Consider the following 27991-nt stretch of genomic DNA (forward strand, 5'->3'; position numbering starts at 1 on the left):
TGAATGAACCTAGCTAGTTGTTAAATTATTTATTGTGGGATACAATATTTTATTAACTCTTTTTTCTTAGTAATTCTGATACTCATCTACCTGTCAGCATGCTAAGCTGCCTTATAACGGCAAAGACACACAGACCTACGTAGTAGCAATTATCAGTAAATTATCAGCATTGTCTGTTTTTGTAGCTGTGACAAGTAGCTGCTACTAGCAGCTCCGTGTGTCTTCACCCTAAGGGGTAATGCAGTAAAAAGTGCTTTAGGACTATTAACCCACAGCAGGCAATCAGATATTTGCCACAAAACAGAAGATGAGTCACTATCATCTAATGACTAGTTGGTGTGGGTTACTAAAACTAGAGTAAGAACTCGGTTCTTTCACACTCATGTCCATAATGAGAAAATTGGGACCCTAAGCATTACAAATAATTTTCCACTGATAGATTTATTTTCACAGCCTTTGGGGCCCTTAACAAACCCACAAAAAAAACCACATTGCTATGTTTTTATAGCATAAAAAGCTCATTTGCTCAAATGTTGATTGTTGGATGATGCTGTAGTTTTTTCTTTAAAGAAAAAATGAGCTCACTAATGCATGCATCATACAGGACTTTTATTGTGAAGTGCTGTAGCTTAGGCAGCTATTCCCAACACACAGCCTGTCAGCTTATATAAGCAGAGGATTCTGCTGATGCCCATCTAATGCATTCACCTTCGGTAAGCTGCACCGACCACATTCCAGCCAGGATAACTACAAGAGTCTGTATGGTTTTAGAATAGCTATGGATTTCATCACATCTGTTATTCACAATATACCAGGTAAGTTGCTATTTCTGCATTTTGTTTCAATGATTCAGCTGTTTTGCAAATAGGCTACTGTTTGTGGGTTTATATACAAATGCAGTGATGCTAGAAAACAGGTTGGCGCAAATGTATTTATTTACATAGCACCACAGAGCTTCAGCACAACAGGGGTAGAGTTATAATTTAGAAGGTTTTAATATTCAATTGGGACAAGATCCCTGCCTCTAAGAGCTTACAATCTCTGTTCTACAGAGTTCAATAACAACAAGAATGTAATAATTATCTATTGTATTTTTTGTTATATGAGACTTCATGTACAGTAAAAGATGATGTGCATTGAATGATATTCATTTAACCTTATACAAATAGAGAACTTTAAATCCTCATATTTATGTAAGTTACCCATCCCAATAGATTGAATTTAATTGTATTTATTATTGTAATGACCTCTGTTTACTGTTCGGTTGTACATCGCTGTATATATAAGTAGTGCTATATAAATAAAAATGTACATACAGTAATTTTTACTTATATTTTTTTTTTATAAAATAAGACAATTAAACAAATAAATGGTGTACTTTTTTTCATCCAATTTAAAAAGATGCCTAGTTCCCGCTGATGAAAAGCAGCCCCTCACAGCATCAAGCTACCATCATATTACGTCACTGTAAATATAGGTCACTGTGTCAAAAGCTGTGTATTGTTCTGTAAAGGAAGGTGGAACAAAAGAGGCCACTATAAACAAAAGTCATGTCAAAGCACATTTGCCATTTACCAGAAAGAACAAGAGTGACCCTGTTACACTGTGAGATTATATTCTCTGGGCAGATAAGACCGAGATTTTTAGGAGCAAAGTTTGAATGTGTGTGGTGCAAATCTAATACTTCTCATACCTTAAATTACCCTAAATACGTATAGTGATATATGGTGGTGGCATTATCTCATAGTGCAACTTTCTTTCATCAGAAAATAGGACAGAGTGCCCTATTGTTTGTTGTGTTGTATAATATGTTATAACAATAATTCAATTTTATGCATTTAATGAATAAGCATCATTTAGAACTTCAGTGCTCCTCTTCTGCAGAACATTCTTATTTAGAAATAATTTGTTGGACATAATCACATCATTCCTAGAGATCTGCAGAACATTGTCCTGCTTCAGCTATATTTGACCAGGTATATGCCACAAAACTAGTTTTGTTATTGGCTCTATTTATTACTGGATCATCTGTACCAAAGTACCAATTATCATGAGTGCCTTAGCAGCCTTCACTAAATTTAATTTCACGTATACTAATTATTGTAATTGCTTTAAAAAATCCCTTATGCTATGGAAATATTTGATAATGTGAGTGAAAGTATAGAGAATGTGTGTTTTGATATTTATCTAAAGTAGTAATTTTAGCATTATGTACCAAAGCTACTTCTTATGCCATTAAATTATTCAACCAATCATGCAAATTACCCCCCACAAACAGGCCATGTACTTTTATACACAACATATAATACCCTTCTAATTCTCAGTAAGGGTACATCTCTTTTACTAGATATGTACTAGTGGGAAGAAGCTGGAGGTAAATTATATCTGCAAAGTGGATTTCTCCTAAATCCTCCTTCCATCTGCCTTTCTTTTCCTTTCTCTTCTTTTTTCTTATTTATCTATTTCTTTTTTGAATATGTCTAAGTTCTATTTATTTATCTTTTTTTCTCTTAGCTTGTCAGTTTCTTTTTGCCTACTTTCTCTCTACACGCCACAGACCTTTTCTTATGTTCCTCTTATGTTCTCCTTTATTCCTTTACCCATGCACCCAGCTTGAACATCCGAAAGGGATACCTGGAAGTGTGGAAAAAATTGTGATGCAGCACTCTAGAAGAAAATACCTTGAATAAAAAGAATCATACAAGCATGTTAATTTAATGATCTTGTATACCTGTCAATTGCAATTATTGTCATGCCAGTAGTTGTCGATGGGGAAGGGCTGCTCAAGGGCTGTTCAACAGAATTGTTGAAAAACAAAATTGTTGAATTCATCTGATATACTATGAGCCAGTAATTATTCTCAATCACTCATAGAATGATGCGTTTCGTTATGGAATTATCACAAAAAATTAAACTAATTTAGAACTAGTTGCTATTTTAGTATTTCCACATGATCTTTTACTCAAAAGAATAGTTTATGCTTTGTTTGTATAATGCACCACAGCTGCTTGTTGATTAAGAGGGACTTGATTGTTTGCTTTTATAACTAGAACAATCCAGCAAAGACAAATAAGCATACATTATCAGCTATGTCCCACTCTGGTGTGCTGGACTCATTTTAGACCTAGTGTGGTCAAAATACATCTCTTTGCATCTTGTTAGAAGACACATCCCAGCATTGCTACACAGTTTTATACTCTAGGATACGAACAGACAGAGGAGATGTGAGGTCTTTATGGGCAACTGGCAGAATTTGTGAATCACTGTCAGGCAGGTTGACATACTGTATGGCAGACAGGAAATGCTGAAGACAGTATGAACCCTTGGCTTAATTTTGACCAAAATGGTCATATGGATAACAAGTAATTCTGTAGACTTCCCCATTAGTGAATTTAACTCTACAGTGGTCTTTTTGAAAGTTTCAGAAGATAAGGCTCTACTATCTATGTCCAGGACACGCTAAAGTGCAGACTGAGGGGGAATATCCTGCAGCTTGACAAAAGCTGAAGTCAGTTGCCTGTAGCTCCAGAATCAAGAAAAACAGACACAGGTATAACTTCAAAGTTGAATTCAATTTGTACTGGTAGCAGAAGACAATGTCTGGCAGAGCAGAATGCCAATGGCGTCTGTACCTCCAATTTGGATGGGCTCCTCCAGTGTCATTTCCAACCTGCAAGTTCAGTATGAGAAGTGCACTTTTAGATGCAACTGCCACATTTATACCCACAATGAAGCATTTTCCCCATAATTCCAGCCTAACTGCAGTGACCAGGGGAGATGTACCCTGACACTATTGCGCCAAAAATGTTCGTAGTCCAGAAATCATCACTCCTGCCACAAACTGTCATCTGTTATTATTGGCACAGAGTTAATGCCATCACTGCAGGTGGTGGTAGCTCCAGGGTTTCCCTGCATAAATAGGTGCATTATGCTCAGTCTGCAACAGGAGGTGGGATGGACCTTGCAGCACTGAGTGAAAGTGCAACGAGCACCTTTTTAATAAAAGGAAAACAATACCCCTAAACAATGTAGGTCTCTATAAAAATATATTGCATAAACAACACATATGTAAAACCCTGCTTTATCTAAATAAATGATTTTCTTAAAAATATACATTTTTAGTAGTATGTGCTATTGAGTACTCAGGGCCGCCTCCTAGGATCACAGGTTTCACAGTGCACACAAACAAGCCAAGGCACACATACATGCTAGGTCACAGAAGCCAATGAATGGACAGAGTTTTGTCTTTTGCTTCCACACTTCTTCCCATTATAGTTAGAGCTGCATTATTTCTGGTTATGTGATCTCTGATGGAACACACAGCCCATCACTAAATGGTGGGTCAAGGGAAAGGATATAAAAGGGCAATATTTACTGATATATATATATATATATATATATACAAGACCGCCATCATGGGGGCACAGGGGGGACAGTTGTCCCGGGCCCGGATGATCCTTGTTCTTTAAAGGGGGCCCCAGCCATGATACAGTTTTTTTGCCCCCCTTTAAAGAATTATTGGCCCTGATTGCTTGCGCCCCATGTGTGCGCATTGTCAGTGTGCACGGGGCACAACCGTATAAAAGTGTGGGCTGCAGCGGCGAGCTGGGGGGACAGACGCAGCCCAAGAACGGAGGAAGCAGGAGGTTGGAACTGGAGGGAGCTGGAGGATGCTGGGAAGGACACTGGGAGGAGCTGCAGGATGCTGGGGAGTGGAGCTGGAGGATGCTGAGGGGTGGAACTGGAGGATGCTAGGGGGGGAACTGTAGGATGCTAGGGGGGGAGCTGAAGGATGCTGGGGAGGGGGAGCTGGAGGATGCTGGGGGGGAGCTGAAGGATGCTGGGAAGGGGGAGCTGGAAGATGCTGGGGAGGTGGAGCTGGAGGATGCTGGGGGGGAGCTGGAGGAAGCAGTGGGGGAGCAGGAAGCAGTGGGGAGTGGGCCATAGTTACTAAAACTAAAATTTGCCATTGTCAGCCATAGATTAACTAACCTACAATGCCTCTTTAATGCAACCTGCAGAGTGTCCATTTTCTGTTCCTGTACTTGGTGAGTGTGTAAAGTTCAAGTTTCAAGTTTCAAGTTTATTGTCATATACAAATAACAATGAAGCATCATTACTGTAATGAAATTTTTTTGACCCGTGTTCCTCCGAACTTTACATAGACAAACAAAACAAAAAACAAAAAAATACAAATATTAAATATAATAAAAGTGTGCAATAAAGGTACAAGTATTTACAATAATAAAATGCAATGCAATATTTGAAATTGTGCAGTGAGGATTTAAAGTGGCTTTGCTTAAAGTGACACTGTGAAGAGTCCAGTAGTTATGGGGAGTGTGTGTTGGTTTGGGTAGAATGTCAGCAGTTCAGAAGCCTGATGGCTTGTGGGTAGAAACTGTCTCTGTATCTGCTGGTGCGGGTCTGGATGCTCCTGTACCGCCTACCTGATGGTAGGAGCGTGAAAAGACTGTGGCTGGGGTGGCTGGGGTCAGAGAGGATCCGCTGCATCTTCCTCCTACAGCGCTGTCTGTACAGGTCCTGCATGGCCGGCAGTTCAGTCCTGGTGATGCGCTCTGCTGATCTCACCACTCTCTACAGAGCTTTGCGGTCCAAAGCATTACAGCTGCCATACCAGGTGGTGATACAGCCAGACAGAATACTCTCAATGGTGCATCGATAGAAGTTTGTGAGTATTCTGGAGTCCATGCCGAACCTTCGCAGGCGCCGCAGAAAGAAGAGCCGCTGTCTTGCAGCTTTTGTGATCACACCAACATGGTGAGACCAACTCAGATCCTCACTGATATTGATGCCAGTGAGTGCCTAGATATTGGAATATTTATTTATTAGCTCATGCCCCTATCACATTCACAGAATGGTCAGTTTCATAAAGAGGTAATTAACCTGCCTGTATGTCTTTAGTATGGGAGGAAACCTAGGTCCTAACCTTGTACTGCTTGGCTGGTACTTGTGTGTTTTACCATCATTCATTAATTTAATGCCAACAGGTAATTACGTTTTTTTACAATAATATTAAAATAGGAAGGTAACTTACAAATTTACATTTACAAACAAGGGTTTCAGGATCAGACACTTTCCTTGATTTTTTTTTACAACTGTGCTATCTCAGACTGTTACCATCTTGTCCCTGTTCTTACCTAGTGTATTCATCCTGTCCCAGAACAATTTACTTTTTTAATTTAATTTTGTTATCCCTGTACTAATATCTGTCAAGGTAAATCTGTTCTGCCTTGTCCTGTGTCTAATATGTTTCTTTAGTTTGCATTGCTGCTTTTTTTACCTCTATATTTATATGTGCTTTGCTCTTCTGTCTGCTTTCACTTTCCACCTGTTTCTGTTATTTATTTAATTCCTACTGCTTTCCCTAATATAGGGTTTATTGTGATCCGTGCTGTCCCAATTCCTGACACATGCTTAAAGTGTACATCAAAGCCTTGGAAGATTCCTTAAACAGAAGAGCTATGCTGTAGGGATTAACAATTTGGTATTTTTACAGTAAAGGCTTGATTTATCATTTTATGTAAGACAGTTCATCCTCTTTCAGACTAAAATGGGAACTATCATAAATGGGAGGATGGTCAATTTGATACTATACTGATACCCAGCTTGTATTCTGAGTACCTTTAATTTACAGTGGTCTAAAGGTATACCCTCACCTGCCCACCTCTCCCATGTGACAGAAAACCTGAAAAAGTTTTTGCAGAAGGCTTAAAAATTAAACCAAAGGCACCCTTTCCTTGATAAACACATTCTGTCTTGCATGCCTAAGTGACAGCATAAGGTTATTAGCTTTCAAGTAACAAAAAGAGCAATATTGATTCTTATATATTTATCAGAAAAAATAAAAGATTTTCTCTTGAGCAGCAGCCATCAAATAATTTGACACAAAGACTTTACGGTGCTCCTTGTAAGTTACTTTTCTCTTACCTCTGTTGCCATTTAGGAGTACCAGTGCTTTCGCTTCAATGGATAAGTTTGTGAGGCTCCAAAGTCCAGTCTTTTGCCTGACCTTTGTTTATCTCTTATCCAAGCACTTCAGGGCAGCAACTTTACCTCAAAGACAGACTTCCTAGATTTTAATGAAGTTTAATGTAAGGGAAAAGGAAACTGAAAAAAGAATGAGGTTCTGCTGTCTGACATTCCGCAGTTGACTTTTGTACCTGAGATTCCTCACCAACTGTTGATTACTTCAGAAGGTAGTCAGGATGTATCTATGATGTCTGGCAATTTGCCGAGATTGTGGTGAATTGCTAATGTGGTGCCACTATTTAAAAAGGGATCACCAGCATGAAAAATATAGGTCAGGTAGCTTAAACATCAGTGGTAGGAAAGCTTTTGGAGTGGGTAATAATAAGGGATATGAAATTGGAACACATTTCAAATAACAATACATGAGTTTGCATCAGTGTGGTTTTTAAACAATATATTTTGTTAAACCAAATTTAATTCTATAAGAATTCTATAAGAAGGTGAGCAGATGCCTAGACAATGTGATGGCAGTGGATGTGATATACATAGATGTTGATAAAGCATTAGATACAGCACCACACAGAAGGTAACTGGTTTAATTAAAATGCATCATTGTAGGTAAAGGTAGACAGTGAGCAATAAAAATGTAAAAAAGAAATGCTACCTGGACTTCAAAACTAATGCAGACTGGTCCTAATTTATATTAAACATATGGACAGCTGATACTTTAACTCTTTTCTAATTGTAATACTCTTCTGTAATCTTATCCTCTTGGAAATAGAAGCATCCTTCAGAAACTCACCCAAGAATGGAGCAAATGTACAAACTCCATGCTGGTGCAAGGCAACAATATTAGTCACTGTGCCACCATGCTTCTCTTGTGTCATTGCTGTGTTTTGCGTTATTTACAACTACAATGCCATAAAGCAACTCACCAGCACACCCTTGCCTCTCATAAATAAAAGTGTGATGGTGCACATTATGAGGGACTGGCACCCTGTCAGTTGATAACTAAATATACGCCCAGGAAAAGAGAGAAACTAGAGAAAAGCAGGAGAAGGGGGTAAGGGAAAGAGGCTTGAAGCTCAGTGGGAGCAGTTGCAGTATGGCCTTGTATCCAAACCCGCACTCCTTGTGGTAACAGTGAAGACAGAGGGTAAGTAAGAATTGTAAGTAAGTGCATACCACTCCAGTTCCTTGGCAAATGCTGGTATAGATCCCAAGGAGAGAGATTTTAGGCCAGGGTGGTCATGTTATTTCTAATTTTGTTAATATGTATTTTTGGCATTGACCCAGCTATGTTTTATAGAGATATGTTTATTTATTGCAGCAAGGTTGAAGTCAGTCTGTGAGCCTCTTTTCTTGCTTATGCTTGAAGAGGGAGGTGTGATGTTAAAGGTCACACCTGGCACAGCCCAGGGTACCCTCCTGTGCAGGTAGCCTAGCACTGGCAGGGTTTTTTTTTTCAAGAAAATTATTGTTTCCCCCATAAGAAATGTATATATATATATATTTTTTTATTTATTTATCAGGAATCACTTAATAAATGATACCTAATTCATTTCCTTTGCTATTAAGTATTTTCCCAAATAAAAAGAGTTGCTAAAGAAAACATAAGCATTCCAAGAAATCAAATATTTCACATATTCTGTATAACTTATGCTTTTGCTGGTTGTTAAGTTACATTTCAGTGTTCATATCACTTTTAAAGAAACTAATCAAGAATGATGTGTTCATGTGTGTAAGAGAACATGTCAAGAGAATGATGTTTGAACTTTTGGAACTGTCTGTATTCATATTTTTAAAATTCCATCGTTGCTTCCACCTATAACCTGCATGCTGAAGGCAATCAGATAAATACTATTATAAATTCATACATGCTCATGCTGTAGTTTAGGGCCCCTGTGATATTAAAGGCCATATAAGGGTAAGGGCTATGACATACAGAGCTATTTGTAGCCAGCTTCTAACACCAGAAAATACACTGCCAAAAACAATACTCTACAACTCACGTAGAGACAATTATCAGTATTGTCTATTTTGTAGCCGTGACAAGTAGCTCCATGTGTCATTAACCTAACTGGCACAGGCCACAGTATTCAAGCATCTTGCTGGGATAATATAACATTATTTATTTTGTATGTGCTCAGAATTTTACAATAATACAATATGATAATTACTATACAGGGAGTAAAAGTGCAACAAGAGGAAGATCACTTACATACTGGCACATGCAAGAGAAGTGCATCACAGGTGGTGCACTGTAGGAATATACCTGATATACCTGAGCTTCGTTTCATCTCAGCAAGGTCAAGTTACAGCAGCTGCACAGTTAGTGAAAATGCATACCATGTGTATTGCCACAGTGTTAGTCTTGAACGAGTAATTGCATATGACATTTTCCAGTTTGAGCTTCATGTATTAAGAAGAACAGTGACTATAGTGCTTTTTCTTAAAGGGACTCTAAACCCCACTGTACTGCCAAATCACAATTTAATAAGTTTTTGCAGGAATATTGCTCAATAAAACATTTCCCTAAGTCTCCTGGGCCGTGGTGGCAATTATGTTATTATTATTATGATCATCACATATTTATAAAGCGCCAGCATATTTGCATGTAATCATCAAACATACGGATTTTCATGCAAAATAACTAATATTAATTCTTATAACCTTTGCTTTAACTCTTATACACACTATAGACAAATTAAGCCTATTATTTCCTGTATCTGGAAAATTTCTGGGTAGAGCAGGTCAGGCATGCCTTCCCAAAGGCCCCATATGCAGGCTAAAAAACTGCTTTCTCAGTTTGTAGGGGCCAAGTTGGCAGCTTTAACAGCTCATGTATGGGCAACTGAACTGCCCAGTTTTAATACATAAGCCAGAAGTGTGGGCCTATTCAGTTCTATGTTATTTGAGTGAGCAATGCTGGTGCATGTGCCACCAATCTTACAATTAGTTCAGACATTTAATGAATGGGGAAAAAATTGTCAGTTTCAGCACTGGGAAGATGTGAATTCAGCACACAGCCATTGAGGTTGGAAGACTAGGATACAATTCCACAGAACATTCACAATTAAATTTTATACTTCACTTCTCCTCAGTCTTAAAGAACTACTTCAACGAAGAGAAAAAGCAACTGTCCTATACAGGCAGGACAAACTTAGAATGCATTGCACCGCTCTTCCAGACTGTAGAGGAAACGCCGCAGCCCATCCCTACTCAGATTATAGGGACTGTTCCCAGTTGGATCAAGGGAAGCTTTCTGCGCAATGGGCCAGGCAAATTTGAGTTTGGAGAAGACAAGTGAGAACAAATTTTTACTTTCTTCTAAATGTTTTTGGTGTGTAGGTCTAAACACAATTTTATATTATTCCGTTAAAATGGCATCTCAAAAGTTTTACTTGTTAAACTAAAATCCTTAAAGGACATGTCAACCCCAAAAAAAAATTTTTGCCTAATAAAATAAAACTTAATTCTAATCAACTTTACAATATACACTCATTACATATTTGTAATGGTTTTTTAGTTATTTGTATATATAATTGCTATTAAATGCAGTGTATGCCTGTCCTTTCTATTCTCTGCCCTGGTGGCTCTGGCGTTTGAAACAATGTAATAAACGCCAGCAGAGTTTACAGACCTGCCTTGCTGGAGGAGCCTGGCACTTGCAACATTCTTTAAGTATAGGGCTTCAGATGCACCATGCATATGTGCAGGTAACGGACATCTAAGGGGATAGCTATGTGCAGGTGCACCATTCACAGTCAGGTGTATCTTTGGACCCCCTATATATATAAGGGCTATGTACCTGACAGGGGTGTGCACAAAAGTGGGGACATGATGCATTATGGACCACATTTTTACACTTTGTAGCTTGCACCTCTTGAGTGATTTTTTCCAAAATATCATGTGTGCAGATGAAGCAGCCAACTCAGTGTGTACCTTAAAAGAAAGGATGATGTCTGTCATTTAATGTATATGTACAGATAAAATATACTTACGTATAAATATAAATACAGAAATTACACCCTAATAATAATTAAATGCCCTGGGTGCTTGCAAAAACCATGTGTATAGCAAGACAATGAGCCGCACACACAGGGACTTTGTTAGAAAACAAAAAAATATTTAATGAAAAAGATCCAACGTTTCGAGCACCAACTGTGCTCTTCCTCAGGGACAAAAAAATATATATATACACATATGTGTGTGTGTGTGTTTTTCACAACTTTTCTTCCACTTCTTTTCAAGGTTTAATCACTGGTTTGATGGCATGGCTCTCATGCATAAGTTCACAATTGAGAACGGAAATGTAACCTACATGAGTAGGTTTCTTGAAAGTGACTCTTATAAAACAAACCATAGTGAAAACCGGATTGCGGTCTCTGAATTTGGAACAACAGCCATGCCAGACCCCTGCAAAAGCATCTTTTATCGCTTCTTGTCAAGATTTGAAATGCCTAGTATGTAAAGACATTATTTTATTAGAATCTCATTCTTTTGACTTTGCAAATGCCATCATTCTAGTATACCTAAATATATATATTGTTATTGTTTTTCAGATCCTACCGACAATGGGAGTATAAACTTTATGAAGTACCAAAATGACTATTATGTCAGCACTGAGACTAATCTGATGCATAAAGTGAACTCTGATCTTTTAGTAACAAAAGAAAAGGTGACAGCTTTTGACATTTTGACAATGCTACAATTTTTTGCATTTCCTGCTTTCTTTCCTACAGTGTTTCTGTTTAATGCAGTTGTATATTATTGTGTCTAACAAGATCTGACAGGCTGACTAAGAATGTTAGCTACTTACCTTACACCTAGGGTATGAAACCTTCAATAGGATCCCTTGAGTCAACTCTTACAGTAGAAGCTGAAAAGAAAATGTTTTGCAGTTAGATGGTCCCTGCTGACCAACTTGATTGCAGAATTGCGACGATAAGGAAAGCACAGGCTGTAGCTTTGAGGCTGAGAGCCCAGCGAGGATGTTTGGAAAACAAGTCATCCCCTAGAGGGTTCTGTTGAAAACATAATGAAACAGTGGTAAGAAAAGCTGCTGTCTACTGCCATTTACTGGAGGCAGATAGTTTTTGTACAGCAAAATAGGATGTTTTACTGTTTAACAGACTTGTAAATCCTAGTTCAATGTGGGGTTGCCAGAAATGTTAGGCACATTCATTTCCATGTGCAACAAGTTATGGAAGAGGTAAATATTAGTTAGTTTATGATGAAGGCAGACCAAAGATTTGTGCCACGCTATTGATCTGCACTACTGTGGGTAACACATCTCCTGGAAATACTTCACCTTAACCAACATTTGGATTGCTGCATATAAAGGAGATTTTTTTTTCATATTTACTGGAATTTCCCTTTCCTGGTCATATAGCAGTATAGCAATAACCTTTCAGGTATGCTCTCTCCCTGTTGGATAGGAAGAAAAAAACAAAGACGCCCCCATACCCATAAATACCTTCTCCTCCAACTCTCCCCGCCTTGTGTGCACAAAGCACATAAAAGTTGGCGTGGGGATGCAGCCGTAGGGATGACCAGGAAATTACTGTGACTATGAAACAATTTTCTCCGTTCCTGGTCATCCCCAGCAGCATAGCAATAACCCTTTGGTAATACCCAAGCAATAATAACACAGGGGAGGGGACACATATCATGCTGAAACAATTTAATCAAAAGAAGTTGCAAGGACAGACTGTACAAACTGATTATCTGAAGGAAACAATAAGTTTGATTTATAATACTTAATTAAAGTATTCTGGAAAGCAATGTATCTTATGTTTCATAGCAGGGTTGTCACATGTCCTACAAAATCTGAAATCTGCACTTTCCCCCCTTTCCTGTTCAGCAGAGACAGGGTCACTAAGGCACAATGAAAGTAATAATAATAAACAAACAGTTCTTTTCACAGATTCCTAGAGAAAACATAGGAATGCTGGTAGGGCACACACCCAAAAGATTTAGATGCAGAACACTTGCTGGCAGCCCGGATCCATGTTGTGGCTTTATCAGGGCTCAGTAAAGCACAGAACACCAGAACCGCACAGACTTAAAAACTAAAGATGCTCCTAATGACCTCACTTCCAGTGTGCCACTGAAGGAAGCGATAGAGTGCCAAAGAAGAAATGTCCACAAACAAAATCCCCCCCAACTCCCTCTGCACAGTAATATATCAGCTGAGCTTTGGGTGGAGGGAGCAACAAAGAAGTACACCCAGTAATCAGATTACAAAGAATCCATGCGTAACCTACCTGCACCTACATAAATACCACCAGAACAAAACAAAAGATGGGGAGGGTTGGAGGTATTTATGGGTATGGGGGCTTGTTTGTTTTCTTCTCCTTATCCAAAAGGGAGAGGTAATTGCTATACTGCTGGGGATGACCAGAACAACATAGTACACACAGTGATCCATCTTAATTATGGGAAAATTCCGTCTTTTTCCATAATTAAGCCATATTGCCCTGAGTAATGTGTTTCACATGCAGCAGCCTGAATGTTAGAAAAGGGGAAGGTATTTACAGGTGGTTCGTTTGCCCCGGCTGGGCAGATTTACTGCAGGTGATAGTTTACATGGTGTGTGATGGTCCTTATAGAGGTGATATTAAAGCTTCATTTGCTGTCATGCGGTGCAGGTGGAATATTTTTTTCAAGTTTACTTGGTGTTTAGAGCCACAGCTTAGGTTTGTGGTGCTTTATGACTACAAAGAGAAAGGCAATTTTCATTTTTTTTATTTGCCTGTCATGTGTCCATCATTTCTGCCTGATAAACACGATTTGTAGTTCTTCAGATGGAAAATCTCTCTCTTATTTGCAGGTTGATTGGAGCAAGTATGTTGCAGTGAATGGAGCTACTGCTCACCCCCATTACGATCCTGATGGAACTACATACAACATGGGCAACTCCTATGGAAAACAGGGTAACTTACTAAAATGATATATTTGTTTTAGCAACTGCATCAAATATCACCATGGAGAGTTAGAACTGAGATGCCTTTTTATTTGTCTTAAAGTTACAAAGCAGAACTTCACAAAATTAACCTAAAAGTTTCAACCATCTATTGGTAGGTTTGTACGGTAGGGCAGAGGCTAGTGGGAGCAATGGGCCATGTGACACATGAAAAGATGTAGCACTAATTAATGGGGAATGTTTTACAAGTTTGTACCATGCCTAGAAACCTGTAGTAGCCCAGTCGAATTGTTTGCTTTCAAACCAGGGGCCAAGTACATATTACCATTGTATAGGTTGCTAAACATGGTACAAGATTTGCAACTGTAAAAAAGAAGAAAAGCCTAAAGCGATAAAGGAGTCAGAGCAGGGAGAAAATGGTAGTTCAACACTCCTTAGGAAAGTTCCATGGGCCAGCACATTTTCTGAAGAACAGGTGAGCTGCCCACGGGTAAAAAAACTGTGAATTTATTCACAAGGGGGGTGCTTTAAAAATTTACATCACCAAGTGTTTTAGGCTTTTGTTTTCCTATAAATACATTATGCTGTCTGAACTATGTAAGCAGTCCATAAATACAGCTCTGTGTATTTACAAGGCTGGAGGAGACAGCAAATGTAGATAACCTAAAACCAAATTTAAAAAATGTAAACGTAGAAGAAATATGTGGGTAATGAAACTATTCAGTTTCAGACAATATTGGACAAAATCTGTGAAACTATGCAAATCTATTCAGTTAGCCAAAAAGGGTATTACTTAAATCTAACTGATTCCATCTTATTTACACTTCTTTCAATGACAGACATGGTAAAATATTTTTTCTGCAGTTTCTGCATTATAGGACTCCAGAGATAAGATCCCAACTAATATTAGAATTAAGGGTTATATTTGGACCAAAACATCATACATTGACAGTTTACAATCGTTTCTCTTCTCTAGGTACTCATTACAACATCATAAAAATACCTGCCACGGGGCCTGAGACTGAAGGCACTTTGCAAGGGGTGCAGATTGTGTGCTGTATACCAGCAAAGAATACAATGAGACCTTCTTATTACCACAGCTTTGGTAAGTGCTTTTATGCAGATTTTTTTCCTTCACTTTATTTGTTTAGAAGTATAGAAAAGATAAAATACATTTTCAGATTGTACATAGCTGTTGAACTTAATGGGAGATATCAAACTGAACCTCTTGCTGGTCATTCAAACTAGAATACTATTAGGAAGGACAAAATTATATTTAAAAAAAATTAAAGCCTAACAAAAGAAAGCTAGAAGGCTAGAAATACATATTATGTTTTGGGCTTCTGTACCAGCCCAAGGAAACCACAGCCCTTTAGCAGGGAAGGTCTGTTTCTCTAAGGATGCCCCCAGTAGCTCCCCATCTTCTTTTCTGCTGATTCACTGAACATGCTCTGTGCTGCTGTCATGACATACAATATACTGTATATACAGAATATAAATGTCACAATATAAAGCTGTCTAGTAATTGATATATATTAGTAATACATGGTAGCTCTGAAACCTGTGCAGTTAGCATCCAAATTTAATAATTGCCTACAATTATTTCACATACAGCATATTGAGTGAGCAGTCATTCTTATTGACTTGCTATTCATGATAGGGCTGTTTTAATAAAGGGGCAAAAAAGTTATTTGCCTTGAGCCCACCTTTCATCTACTAACTTCAACTTCAACTAATGATCACACTTCCACACACCTAACCGAATAAGTTCAATAGAACCATTGTGATTGGATGTCTGTGACTGTACTACTCTCCAAAGGGTTTAAATGTGGGGAATTCCCTACCACTTAGTTGAACTGAAGAAGCCACTTGGATAAGTGGTGAAAGATTTTCAAGAAAACTCCACTTTAGACTTAATTATTACTAGATACTGCATATCATAACCTGGATGAATGAGAATCTATATAAAGATTTGCTTATATAGATGTGGGAAATTAAAGGTAATCATACATGCTCCGATCTACTCGTTTCGTGAGGTTGCCAAATGAGTGGATCATTCTCCCGTTGTGCCCAAGTAAGGTACTAATTGGCCAAACGATCAAATTAAAATAACTGGTATAGGAGCCGTCAGAGTGAGGGCGCATTAATGAACCAATGTGGTCCCCAATCTGACAGGAAAATCAAACCTGCCAGATCCATATCTGGGCATTTTTTCCTCTAGATTTTGGTTGGGGTAGCCTGTCAGGGTTCCCAATACACAGCCATCGGCATCTTAAATCTGCCTGTGTATGGCCATCTTTACTTACATGGCTGCAGTTAGGTGTTTCGCATTGTTATCATTATGAATACCCTAAGGCTATTAGTTAGAGACAATTAGAGACAATGGGCCTAAAAAATGTTTATATTTTGGTCTATTACATGTAAACTTATTTAGTTTGAGGTGAAAAAACTTTTCTTCTAATTAAGTTGCAGTTTTTTCCCTTATAGACTTCAATAGTATTTTCATGCGATATACAGTGAGATAAGTTTTTTTCACTCAATTACAACTAGCTCTATGGGAAAATCTGGATTTGAATTAGTAGCTGAGCTTTCCTCATCAAATTGGATCTGCCCAAATATTCACTAGATGTCAAATGCATTTTTCAACACAAAACATTTATTGAGATTGAAATTTGCTAATTTGTAAATGAGAAACAGAATATTTAAATTCTGAATAGTAACAGACAGAAGAGAGGACACCTATTGGGGGACAAACCCCTAACCCACCCTTCATAAATACAGAGCTTCTGAACTCAGGCAGCACTACAGTATATTTATTGGGGAGGCAGAGTGCCTTTTTTGTACCCATCTTTTGCATCCTGCCCCTGTAAATGACCCTTTTAGATTTTGTTTCTTTATTTCAAAAAGAGTATTAAAAATTATATTATATATTATGTTTTCCACAGGAATGACTGAAAATTACATCATATTTGTAGAGCAACCAATAAAAATCAATGTACTAAGGATTCTTACCAGCAACTTAAGTGGTGCATCAATAGCAGACTCTATAACCTGGGATCCATCATGTGATACTGTATTTCATGTGGCAAATAAACACACAGGAGAGGTAATTCCATGCATTCATATGAAATTATTGGCTACAAAGTAAATAACAAACTGTTGTAGAATTCAGTGAAGCTGAGATAGAGCTTGCCACACATGTGAAGATGTGCTCATTTGGCGAGGTCATCAAACAAGTGCATCTTTCACCGATATGCCCATCTTCAAACCTGCCCAACTGCTATCTGCCCATTGGTTTGGCAGGGCTTTCAGCTAGCACCATACACAGGCCAATAAACTGCTGACTTGGTCCAGATGGAACGTGCATGACCACCCTAATAAAAGATTTTAGAGAAAAGTTTGTACAGTTTTTTTAAAACATGAAGACAATACAGTACTGTATAATAGTGATGTGTGGGCCGGCCTGACACCCGCAGGTTGGGTGGGTTTGGCCAACTTTCGCATTATTGAGTTGAGCTCTTTCTTTTACCTTTTATAGACTTGTACGTGCTTGTCCTCACCCCCTTTCATGACATAGCGGGGAGGAGCAGACAAGGGTCTATAAATTCAGAGGCACACCAGGTTAGGGTTGGGTGCGGGTGGTGCAGCAGCAGGTTGTCAATCAACTTTCTGTCGACCGGCACATCACTACTATATAGCTATAAAGAATAAACCATATTATTTTGTTTTTCAAGATGGAATGCTATTTTTTTTTTACAATTTTTTGAGAATTGATTAAACTACATCCAAACCTTTGTTCTCATGTTATCTACAATAACTGTGCTGGCCATTCAAAGACACCTAGTTGTGACCAATGAACTTTCTGTAAATGTTTGAAACAATTGTTTAGGGGCTTATCTATCAAGTTTCGATATTTGTGAATTCGAGTTTGTTTTTCTAAATCAACTAAACTTGCATATCGAATGCTTGCTTATTTATTAAATTGGTAAACTCGTGCAAATAAAAAGAAAAAAACTTTAATAAAATGCATAACCTCAAATTGAACATATGGCTTGACCCATTGACATCTATAGAAATGTTCAAGCTTTTAGGTGGCAAAGTTTTATATTTGATTTTTTGGGTTTTTTGCATTTAATAAATACCTGACATTCAAGTTTTCAAAACATAACTTGAATTTGAGAATTTAAGCACCAAAAAACTCGAATTGAGAAAAAAAATCAAACTTGACTGTTGATATATCACCCCCTAAGTGTTTGTTCTTTAGGCTAAAAGTATTAACACTGCTGAATCCAAGTAGTGTATCCTTTGTATCAATATCTAGGAAATGTATTCTGAAATACTTAGATTGTTTTGCTTCTGCAGCTGCACCCTGTTACTTTCCATGCTCTCCCATTTGGAATGTTCCATCAAATCAATGCATATGAAGATAAAGGCTGTATTGTGTTTGACCTCTGCTCTCTCAAAGATGGGAAAATTCTAAGTGTGTATCAGCTACAAAATCTGCACAAAGCTGGGCAAGCCTTAGACCAGGTACATGTTTATGGACTGTAAAATGAAATGTATACTGCTTTGATCTCAGTTTTTGCCTCATCTCGACATTTAATAACTCTAATTGCTCCATTCTCAATGTATCGCTTTTTTAACTTAATCATGCTAAAACCAGTTTACATTTTTAATGTATATGCACAAAATCACAGGATCTGTTGTCTATAATGCTTGGGATCTTGGGTTTTCTGGGTAAGGGGTCTTCCTTAGATTGAATCACCATACCTTAAAGGGGAAGTTCAGGTTTAAGTTATCTTTTAAACTTTTCAATTGTATCATATTCTCCTGACTCTTTCAAATGTGGGTCACTGACCCTGACAGCCAAAAAAAAAACCAATTGCTCTATGAGGCTACAATTTTACTGTTACTTTTTATTACTCGTGTAACCTCTATTTCAGCTCAATAGCTGCCTTCCTGGACTAGTACCAGTAGAACATGGGTAACACTGTACTCTCTTACCCAGAATGGGCCTTTGCTAAGTGGAAGAGGAAGGTCAGGGTGTTGTGCAACAACACCTCTCTTGCTGCTATGCAGAAAAATGAAAACAGAGGGCGCAAGAGGTTCTTGCAAATAACAAAATAATAAGTGTTTATTGAACATCCACAGGGTTTACTCACAATACAGCTTCAGAGGCCAGTGGTACAGGCAACACATACAGAGTGTAACACAGACTGACACTCCCCTGCGGGCAGACTGGCAGGAATCTCACTTTACTTTTGCGAAACACCCCGTAGTGGATCCCTCAGGGAATTCTCTATCCTGATTCCCTATTCACTTGGATCCCTACACTACAGGCAATATGGCCTGGGAGAGATATCTCCAAAACTGCAAGTCCTATGCCGGAACTCAGAACTGTTTATTCTAGCTCAACCCTAACTGCCTTACACTCCTAGAGTGTACTATAAAGGGAGCTACACCTGCCACTATCTAATGCCTCATTCACGGGGCCCTATTCCCCGACTTTAACTGGGCCTGTGCCCTGGGCTCTCAGCACACATCCACCCTGTTCCTCAGGTGGAAGCAAACAGGAAGGTGCCACTCCTTTCCCAGCACTATACCAAAGTGAGGCAGGATGTGGTCACCATATCTTCTAACCAATAGCACACATATGTTACTTATAGATTGTAAACTCTTTTGGGCAGGGCCCTCTTCACCTCTTGTATCGGTTATTGATTGCTTTATATGTTACTCTGTATGTCCAATGTATGAAACCCACTTATTGTACAGCGCTGTGGAATATGTTGGCGCTTTATAAATAAATGTTAATAATAAATAATAATAGATACAATCCCTTCTGCCCAGCAACTAAGGGAACTGAACCTGTAGGGATTTAAAGCCATAGGGGTCATTTAACCCTATGGGTCTCTACACTCGTTTAAAAAAAACATTCATATTCCAGTCTCTCATATAAGCCATTCTTTGGTTTCTATAGTGGCTGAAATTCCAAACTGGAGAGTTGCTAAACAAAAACTGAAATAAGTAAGAATAATTAAAAATGAAGACCAATTGCAAAGCATCTTAGAATATTATTCTCTTCATGGATTCCGTGTAATACAACGGGTGGTACACCTTTTTAAAATCTTACCAAGTTGAACCATAAGGAATATACAGTACTTTACAAAAAAGACCAGAAACGCTGGGATATTTATAAAAATCAAACAAGTGTATTCATTTAAGCATATATAGCTGGTTTTTTTTGTAAAGTACTGTATATATGTATATATGTGACTTCATTGCATGGGCACCCAGGTAATAACCCTCATCGAATGATGTGCTACCTCTGCTTGGACTTATATAAACAGTGGATATAAAAAGTCTACACACCCCTGATAAAATGTCAGGTTCCTGTGCTGTACAAAAATGAGACAAAGATAAATAATTTCAGAACTTTTTCCACCTTTAATGTGACCTATAAACTGTACCACTCAATTGATTTTTGGGTATGAGTCTATCAGCATGGCACATTTTGACTTTGCAAGATTTGCCCACTCTTCTTTGCAGAAACACTCCAAATCTGTCAGATTGCGAGGGCATCTCCTGTGCACAGCCCTCTTCAGCTCACCCCACAGATTTTCAATCGGATTCAGGTCTGGGCTCTGGCTGGGCCATTCCAAAACTTTAATCTTCTTCTGGTGAAGCCATTCCTTTGTTGATTTGGATGTATGCTTTGGGTCATTGTCATGCTGAAAGATGAAGTTCCTCCTCATGTTCAGCTTTCTAGCAGAAGCCTGAAGATTTTGTGCCAATATTGACTGGTATTTGGAACTGTTCATAATTCCCTCTATCTTAACTAAGGCCCCAGTTCCAGCTGAAGAAAAACAGCCCCAAAGCATGATGCTGCCGCCGCCATGCTTCACTGTGGGTATGGTGTTCTTTTGGTGATGTGCAGTATTGTTGTCACATGTACCACACAGCCAGTACTTGCCAGATATTCCTGCAGCTCCTTTAATGTTGCTGTAGGCCTCTTGCTAGCCTCCCTGACCAGTTTTCTTCTCGTCTTTTCATCAATTTTGGAGGGACGTCCAGTTCTTGGTAATGTCACTGTTGTGCCATATTTTCTCCACTTGATGATGACTGTCTTCACTGTGTTCCATGGTATATCAAATGCCTTGGAAATTCTTTTGTACCCTTCTCTTGACTGATAGCTTTTAACAATGAGATCCCTCTGATGCTTTGGAAGCTCTCTGGGGACCATGGCTTTTGCTGTGGGATGCGACTAAAACAATCTCAGTAAAGACCAACTAGAGCAGCTGAACATTATTTGGGGTTAATCAGAGGCCCTTTAAATGATAGCAGGTGTATGCTGACTCCTATTTAACATGATTTTGAATGTGATTTCTTAATTCTGAACACAGCTACATCCCCAGTTAGAGGAGGGTGTGCACACTTATGCAACCACATTGTTTTAGTTTTTTAGTTTCTTCCCTCCACCTAAAAGATTTCAGTTTGTTTTTCAGTTGAGTGGTACAGTTTATAGGTCACATTAAAGGTGGAAAAAGTTCTGAAATGATTTATATTTGTCTCATTTTTGTACAGCACAGGAACCTGACATTTTACCAGGGGTGTGTAGACTTTTTATATCCACTGTATATATATATAATGTTACATAGCAAGGTTACATGGTTAAAAAACACAATGGATTCAACTTTGCTCAAATAATCCAACCTAACAGCCATGTCAGTCTTTTTGTGTTTTTGATGTATACAGTGCTATCCTAGGACAAACTGATCTTCAATTTTTTTTTAAATTATTTTAATGTTTATTCTGCAGCCAACTGCTTCATACGGCTTAATTGCCCTAGCATCCATGCAGCAGCTTGAAAGTTAGAACTGAAGATGAAGAGTAGAGGGGCTAAATAGAATGATAAGCAATTCCACAACAAGGGATCAGGGAATGTGCATTGATCAGCCCCCCCTCTCTCTTTTGTGTACAGTTGAAAGGGTGCTAAGAATAGGCTTATCTAAAAAAACATAGCCCATCAAGTTCAACCCCTCCATATGAACCCCATGAACCCCATTGCACATGTATCACTTGCATCATATATACACATACTGTATATACCAATAGCTCATACATGTGCATACATTGTTCATTGTATTCCTTATATAGTTTTTTAATAATTCTATGTATGAAACTTCTGTTGTTTAGAAATTGAAACTCCATTCAGATATTCACATTTTCTTGTTATTTTGGTTGCAGGTCTACAATTCAGCAGCAAGGTCATTCCCATGCAGATACGTTCTACCTCTAAACACTGACTCCAATACTCCACAGGATAGAAACTTGATTTCTTTAAGTTATACAACAGCCACTGCAACAAATAGAGCTGATGGGACGGTAGGTCAATTACAAAAATACGATGGAATGTTATTTCCTGTAAACATCTGAGGGATTGATCTTTTATTACTTACCTTATAAAATTCATCATATATTAAACTAATGTATAAAAAGCACCAGTGTATAAGTAATGTTTTTAAATGCTTTAACACCACAGAAGAGCCAATTCAGTGCATAAAACTGCTACAAAAGCGTCTTTCTAGTCGTACTTAGGAATGAGTTCAAGAGTCTAAAGCTTTTCATACATGGCCAGATTTGGTGGGGTAGTTTTGCCAGTCTTGACCATCCTTCTCTATCTGGACATGTATGTCAGTGGACCATTTCAACCAATCCTTCTCCTTATTCAATAGTATATGGTTGGACATGTTTAAAAACGTAATCTACCAATATACAGTCAGTGAGTCTATGGTGCATCTACAAGGAAGTAAAAGGGCTGCAGCTCTTCTTCAGTTTCTGGATGTTGGCCTGAAAGAATAGAAAAGTGGCTCCACACTTCTATGGGGTCTGTCTGAAAACAGCATTTTAGATGCTTAATAACTATTCAGTAAATAGGGGTGAGTGATCCTACTGATACTTGTTATTGCTTTCTACATCCTGCTAAAGCAGTTTATACTCACTGTCATGCATGTACTATCTGCCTATCTGTTGTTTTCTACCAGAGCACTCAAACATCTTTTGTTAACAACTGCCTTATTCATTAAACAGGCAAATGTGAAAAGGGGACAGGCAAAATGGTACTTCAATAAGTGCATAACCCTGCTTTATATTTGTACACCACTTTTTTTTTGTGTTTAGGTGTGGTGCACCCCTGAGAGTCTCTATGATACCACAATGGAGGAACAAGGTGGATTGGAATTCCCTGCTATTAACTATTCCAAATACAACACTAAGAAGTATCGCTACTTTTATGGGTGTGGGTTTCAACACCTCATTGGGAGTTCTCTAATTAAAGTGGACATTCAGACCAAGAAGTTAAAGGTAAAAATCATAGGGCTTATTTAATAACAAAGGCACTAAATTGTACAAGTGGAGTTCCCCAAAGCAGCAGTAGGTGCTATCAAAACTAATTACTGACTGGATACACTACTAACCATTGCTAATCTGTTAATTTGAGTAGTGTGAGCTACTCCCAATGTTTGCTAAGGTATTCATGGGCAAACTTTATATTGCTCTGATGTTCCTTCTGCACAGAAAAGGTTACCTCCTGGCAAACCCTTCATGCAGATCTGATATGTGCTGCTTCTTTCTAATGGTAGAATTATACATTGCAACATTAGTAGAGATGATGAAATTCTGGGAATCTTAGAGACTTCACATCTTGCATTCTGCTCTTGAGCTGAACTTGCTGGGACAGCCTAGCCTGGGCAATTTGGTAGTTGTTTGAAATCCTCTTTATTTGCAAATGATTAATTGGACTGTTGAATGATTGATGTCTAGTTTATTCATTTTTAATTTCTTCCCTGCCTCAGGCATTTACAGTATAACCATCTTCCTAAAGAGCTCCTACAATCTAGGCATGGTACTAGGGGTATGGGACCTGTTATCCAGAATGCTCAGGACTTGGGGTTTTCCCGGATGAGGTTTCTTTCCATATTCTGGATCTCCATACCTAAAGTATACTAAAAATTATTTAAAAATTAAATAAACCCAACAGGATTGTTTTACAATAAGCATTAATTACCATTATATCTTAGTTGGGATCAAGTACTGTTTTATTATTACAGAGCAAATCAGTGAAATCTTAACTCAAAATTAGAATTATTTTATTTAAATGTAGTCTATGGGAGATTGCTTTTCCATAAGTTGAAGCTTTCTGGACAATGGGTTTCCTGATAACAGCAAAGAGCAACCCATAATAAATGTGTATTTTCTACAGCAGTGATCCCCCGTGGTTCGTGAGCAAAATGTTGCTCTCCAACCCCTTGGATGTTGCTCCCAGGGGCCTTAAAGTAGGCGCCCATTTTTTAATTTCTGGCTTGGGGGCAAGTTTTGGTTGCATAAAACCCAGTGTAAAGCCAAACAGAGCCTTCTATAAGCTACCAGTCCACACAGGGGCTACCAAATAGCCAATTATAGCTTTTATTTGCACCCCCAGGAACTTTTTCCATGCTTTTCCATTTGAATGTGGCTCACTGATCTACAGTATCATATATATATATATATTTATATATACACACACACACACACACACTAATCTAAAACCTGTACTGATTTTTGTTTATATTCTAGATTTGGCAAGAAGAAGGTTTCTATCCATCCGAACCAGTTTTTGTATCCTCTCCAGATTTAAAAGAAGAAGATAGCGGCGTGATCCTTTCTGTTGTTGTCACCCCTCACCAGGTTAGAATTAGAGCTATTATATTTTGAGAGTCAACATGCTAAAATGTTTTGCTTGTATCGTTTTTTATTTTTTAAAATACAAATTATGGGTCCATTTTCAACCACATGCTTTTCTTTACAAAAGTATTCAGTTTGTCTGCTTCCCAGAGTCCTGAAAATAATATTATCACTTGGATACTCACTTTGCATGCAAATGCATAGAGATTAGAAACTGATAGTTTGCCACCCCACCCAGCTCTCTAAAGTGGGCATCCAAAACTGAATTATAGATACAATAGGTTTCTTATTGTTAGAACATTGAGATTATTGTACAAAATAGGCTCCAACGTCCCCCACCCCCTCTGGCATTTGCCAACTGATGGTTTCTTTCCCTTTTATGTAAACCCACCTGAGGTGGGTGATACTGAGCTAATTAGATCATTTGGCCCTAGGGCCAAATGATCAAATTACAGTGGCAGGTATAGGAGCTGTTGGACCTAGGATCACATCAACAAGCCAATGTGGTCCTCAATCTGATGGAAAATGAAACCTGCCTCATCAAGATCTCGTCAATTTTAGGCCGGATATTGGTTGGGTAGGCCCATCGAGTGTGCCCATACACAGGCAGATAAGCTTCCGAATCGGTCAGAAGGACTTGAATCGGCAGGTGAAACCTGCCCCTGTATGGCCCCTTTTTCTGAAAAGCTGAGGATAAGTGAAAAAACATAGGGCTTCTTTAGAAGGCAAAATATGCATTGGTATTTATACATTTTATTTGCTTTCTTTTAGGAGAAAAGCACATTTTTGCTTATATTGGATGCCAAGACCTTTGCAGAGATTGGCAGAGCAGAAGTTCCTGTACACATGCCTTATGGATTCCATGGCATCTTTGTAGATCAAGGTAGCTAAAAAGATGGTGTATCTACAAAAAGTTAGGTGGCTTGGGCCCTTGTAATTAATAATGTAAGCGAATTACATTATGCAGAACATCAAAAACATTTGACACTGGATTGCATCTGAATGAAACCTTCACATAGCACTGACAAGAAAACATATCAATCGTTTTATCTAGTCTGTATCTCTGATAAAAGCGTGCCTTTCTAGGTATCAATTATCACCCAGACAATCAAAGAGCATTAATTCTTTTATACAGTGCTTGTTTAGACTGAAAGAGGCTCCAGTGCATCAGCATCGCAAGTCAAGTTAAACACATTTCAGATGAATGGAACTGAGTTACCAGATTGATTCCAGTGAAATACATTTTCTTGGTTACAAAACTCAGACATGCTTACCTGTTACTCTCATATATCAGGATATTCAGTATTTGTTACGTAAAGGTTTGAATTCAGAGAAAAATGGTAAATATGATTTTATTTAGTATTATGAAAATCATGTAGACCAGGAAGAAATGTACAAGGTTGCAAAATAGCCCCCAAAATGTTCTTAAATGCACATTTCTAACCAAAATTGGAGTGTCACTGCAAGAGACAGGCAGATTCAACTTAAGTAAATGCCATGCTGTATCTCCATTTTCAAGTCTTCCTACACTGGCTGAGACACTAGCAGAAAATGTGTCCCCTGTGTCATTATATAAGTCAAACCAAATTTTCTGCCTTTAAGTCAGCTTTGGCTTTAGACCTTGCCCTTAGCTACTTAAGTGCTATTAGTTCAAACTGAATGAGAATCCAGAGACTCCCACTGGGGTAAGCAAGGAAGCCAAACACAGAACTCAGAGAAGGAGCTAGTAAAAACAGACTAGGCGTAGTAAGATGGGCTGGGTCAGAACCACATAAATAACCAAATAATTGTGAGTCAAACTTGTAACCTGGAACAGACCAGCATTGGAAACCAGGAAATCTATTCAGGTTGACTGTAAACTCTGAGCATCTGTGGCCAGATTAATAACAGTAGAAACAAGCCATGCCTACCTCAATACTCAAGGATGCCAAAGCACTGAACCAGGAACTGTATGCTCATAAAGAGTAGATCTGTAGTAGACTAAATACTAAACTGAAAGTCACAGTTTCAGATCCAGGCAGGATGCTACAAAGACCTATGTCTGATGTTTTCACTTTCATTGATTAGTATGAGTTGTTACAGCCCAGGAACAGTCTGCAAAGCTGAACTATGAATGACAAAAACATACTCTCTTGTGAGAATGTCAATATGTACCAAACACAATGTTAAGACACTGAACAGCAACAATATTTTGTTATATATCCTAATGCCTTAAAAATCAAATAAACTTAACGCTTATTAACCTAATGTGAATGTTTCAAAGGTCAGTATGCTGTGTATTTTGCAATATATCTAATAAGTCACAGTTAAAACAAAAGTAATTGGCGGATATGGAAAAAATTATATTGAAATCTATGGGTGACTGCACATTGCTGTTTATGCTATATTCACAACTAAATTGTGTGTACTCTCATTCTACATGGAACCTGAAGTCACTGCATATGAGTAAGAATTATATAGTACAACTTCCTTCCTTGCATATGGTGGGGGGGGGAGAGATAGAGGTATTAAAACCTCCTCCATACACTCTGGTCTGCACTCAGATACAATTAATAGAATTTCAACTCAGCCATCCTGCAGTTATGTTTGTTTATGTGGAAGCTTCTTAAGCGTGTTCATCGATTCTTCCTTAAGATAAACATAGGCAGCTTTACTAAATGGGCTCACCCGACACTTGTGAGAATTAGCCTGTGAGTGTTCATAGATTCCTTTACACACACAACTATTGTAACAAACTCTTAATGGATAATTTTGGGAAGGGAGCAGTATGTAAAATGCAGCCAGTTAGTTATCAGAGGAGATTGTGTGTGTGTGTTGACTTAAAGGGGTTGTTCACTTTTGAATTAACTTTTAGTATGATACAGAGGGTGATATTCTGAGACAAGTTGCGATTGGTATTCATGTTTTATTATCTGTGGTTTTTGATTATTTGGCTTTTTGTTCAGCAACTCTCAAGTTTGGAATTTCTGCAGCTATCTGGGTGCTAGAGTCCAAATTACCCTAGCAACCAGGCAGTGGTTTGAGCGAGAGACTGATATATTTATAGGAGAGGACTTGAATTAAAAATAAGTAATAAAAAATTGTAGCCATAGCAATAGGTTACGCTGGGGTCAGTGACCCCCATTTGAAAGCTTGAAAAAGTCAGAAGAAGGGGGCAAATGATTCAAAAACTATAAAAAAAATAAAAAATGAAGACCAATTGAAAAGATGCTAAGAATTAGCCATTCTATAACATATTAAAAGTTAACTTGAAGGTGAACCACCCCTGATATACTGTACGTTAAATATGATTTATAATTAAATATCATCTTTTGGTATAATACTTACACCTTTCTTATGACCAGATATGTATAA

The 27991-nt window shown here is 38.2% G+C and overlaps 1 protein-coding gene across 1 annotated transcript; it reads left to right on the forward strand.

The window, feature by feature from the left end:
* The first annotated feature begins 534 nt into the window (after nucleotides 1–534).
* Nucleotides 535–26884, forward strand: bco2l (Putative ortholog of beta,beta-carotene 9',10'-dioxygenase (EC 1.14.99.-) (Beta-carotene dioxygenase 2) (B-diox-II), 1 of 1). Its single transcript, XM_002942755.5, has 12 exons — nucleotides 535–815; nucleotides 10095–10296; nucleotides 11245–11456; nucleotides 11556–11671; nucleotides 13826–13928; nucleotides 14895–15023; nucleotides 16864–17024; nucleotides 18281–18448; nucleotides 22163–22300; nucleotides 23096–23278; nucleotides 24530–24640; nucleotides 25409–26884. The coding sequence occupies exons 1-12, from the start codon at nucleotides 779–781 to the stop codon at nucleotides 25526–25528; spliced, it is 1680 nt and encodes a 559-aa protein (XP_002942801.3). The 5' UTR covers nucleotides 535–778; the 3' UTR covers nucleotides 25529–26884.
* The last annotated feature ends 1107 nt before the right edge of the window (nucleotides 26885–27991 follow it).

The sequence above is a fragment of the Xenopus tropicalis genome, chromosome 7 (assembly GCF_000004195.4).
Source record: "Xenopus tropicalis strain Nigerian chromosome 7, UCB_Xtro_10.0, whole genome shotgun sequence".
NCBI lineage: Eukaryota > Metazoa > Chordata > Amphibia > Anura > Pipidae > Xenopus > Xenopus tropicalis.

What these genes read in the sequence shown, in the direction of transcription:
- bco2l (XM_002942755.5), top strand. Translation starts at nt 779, where the DNA reads ATGGATTTCATCACATCTGTTATTCACAATATACCAG. An exon ending in CTGGGCAAGCCTTAGACCAG is followed by an intron (nt 18,449 to 22,162) that starts GTACATGTTTAT and finishes TTTTGGTTGCAG; the next exon opens with GTCTACAATTCAGCAGCAAG. An exon ending in TTCAGACCAAGAAGTTAAAG is followed by an intron (nt 23,279 to 24,529) that starts GTAAAAATCATA and finishes TTTATATTCTAG; the next exon opens with ATTTGGCAAGAAGAAGGTTT.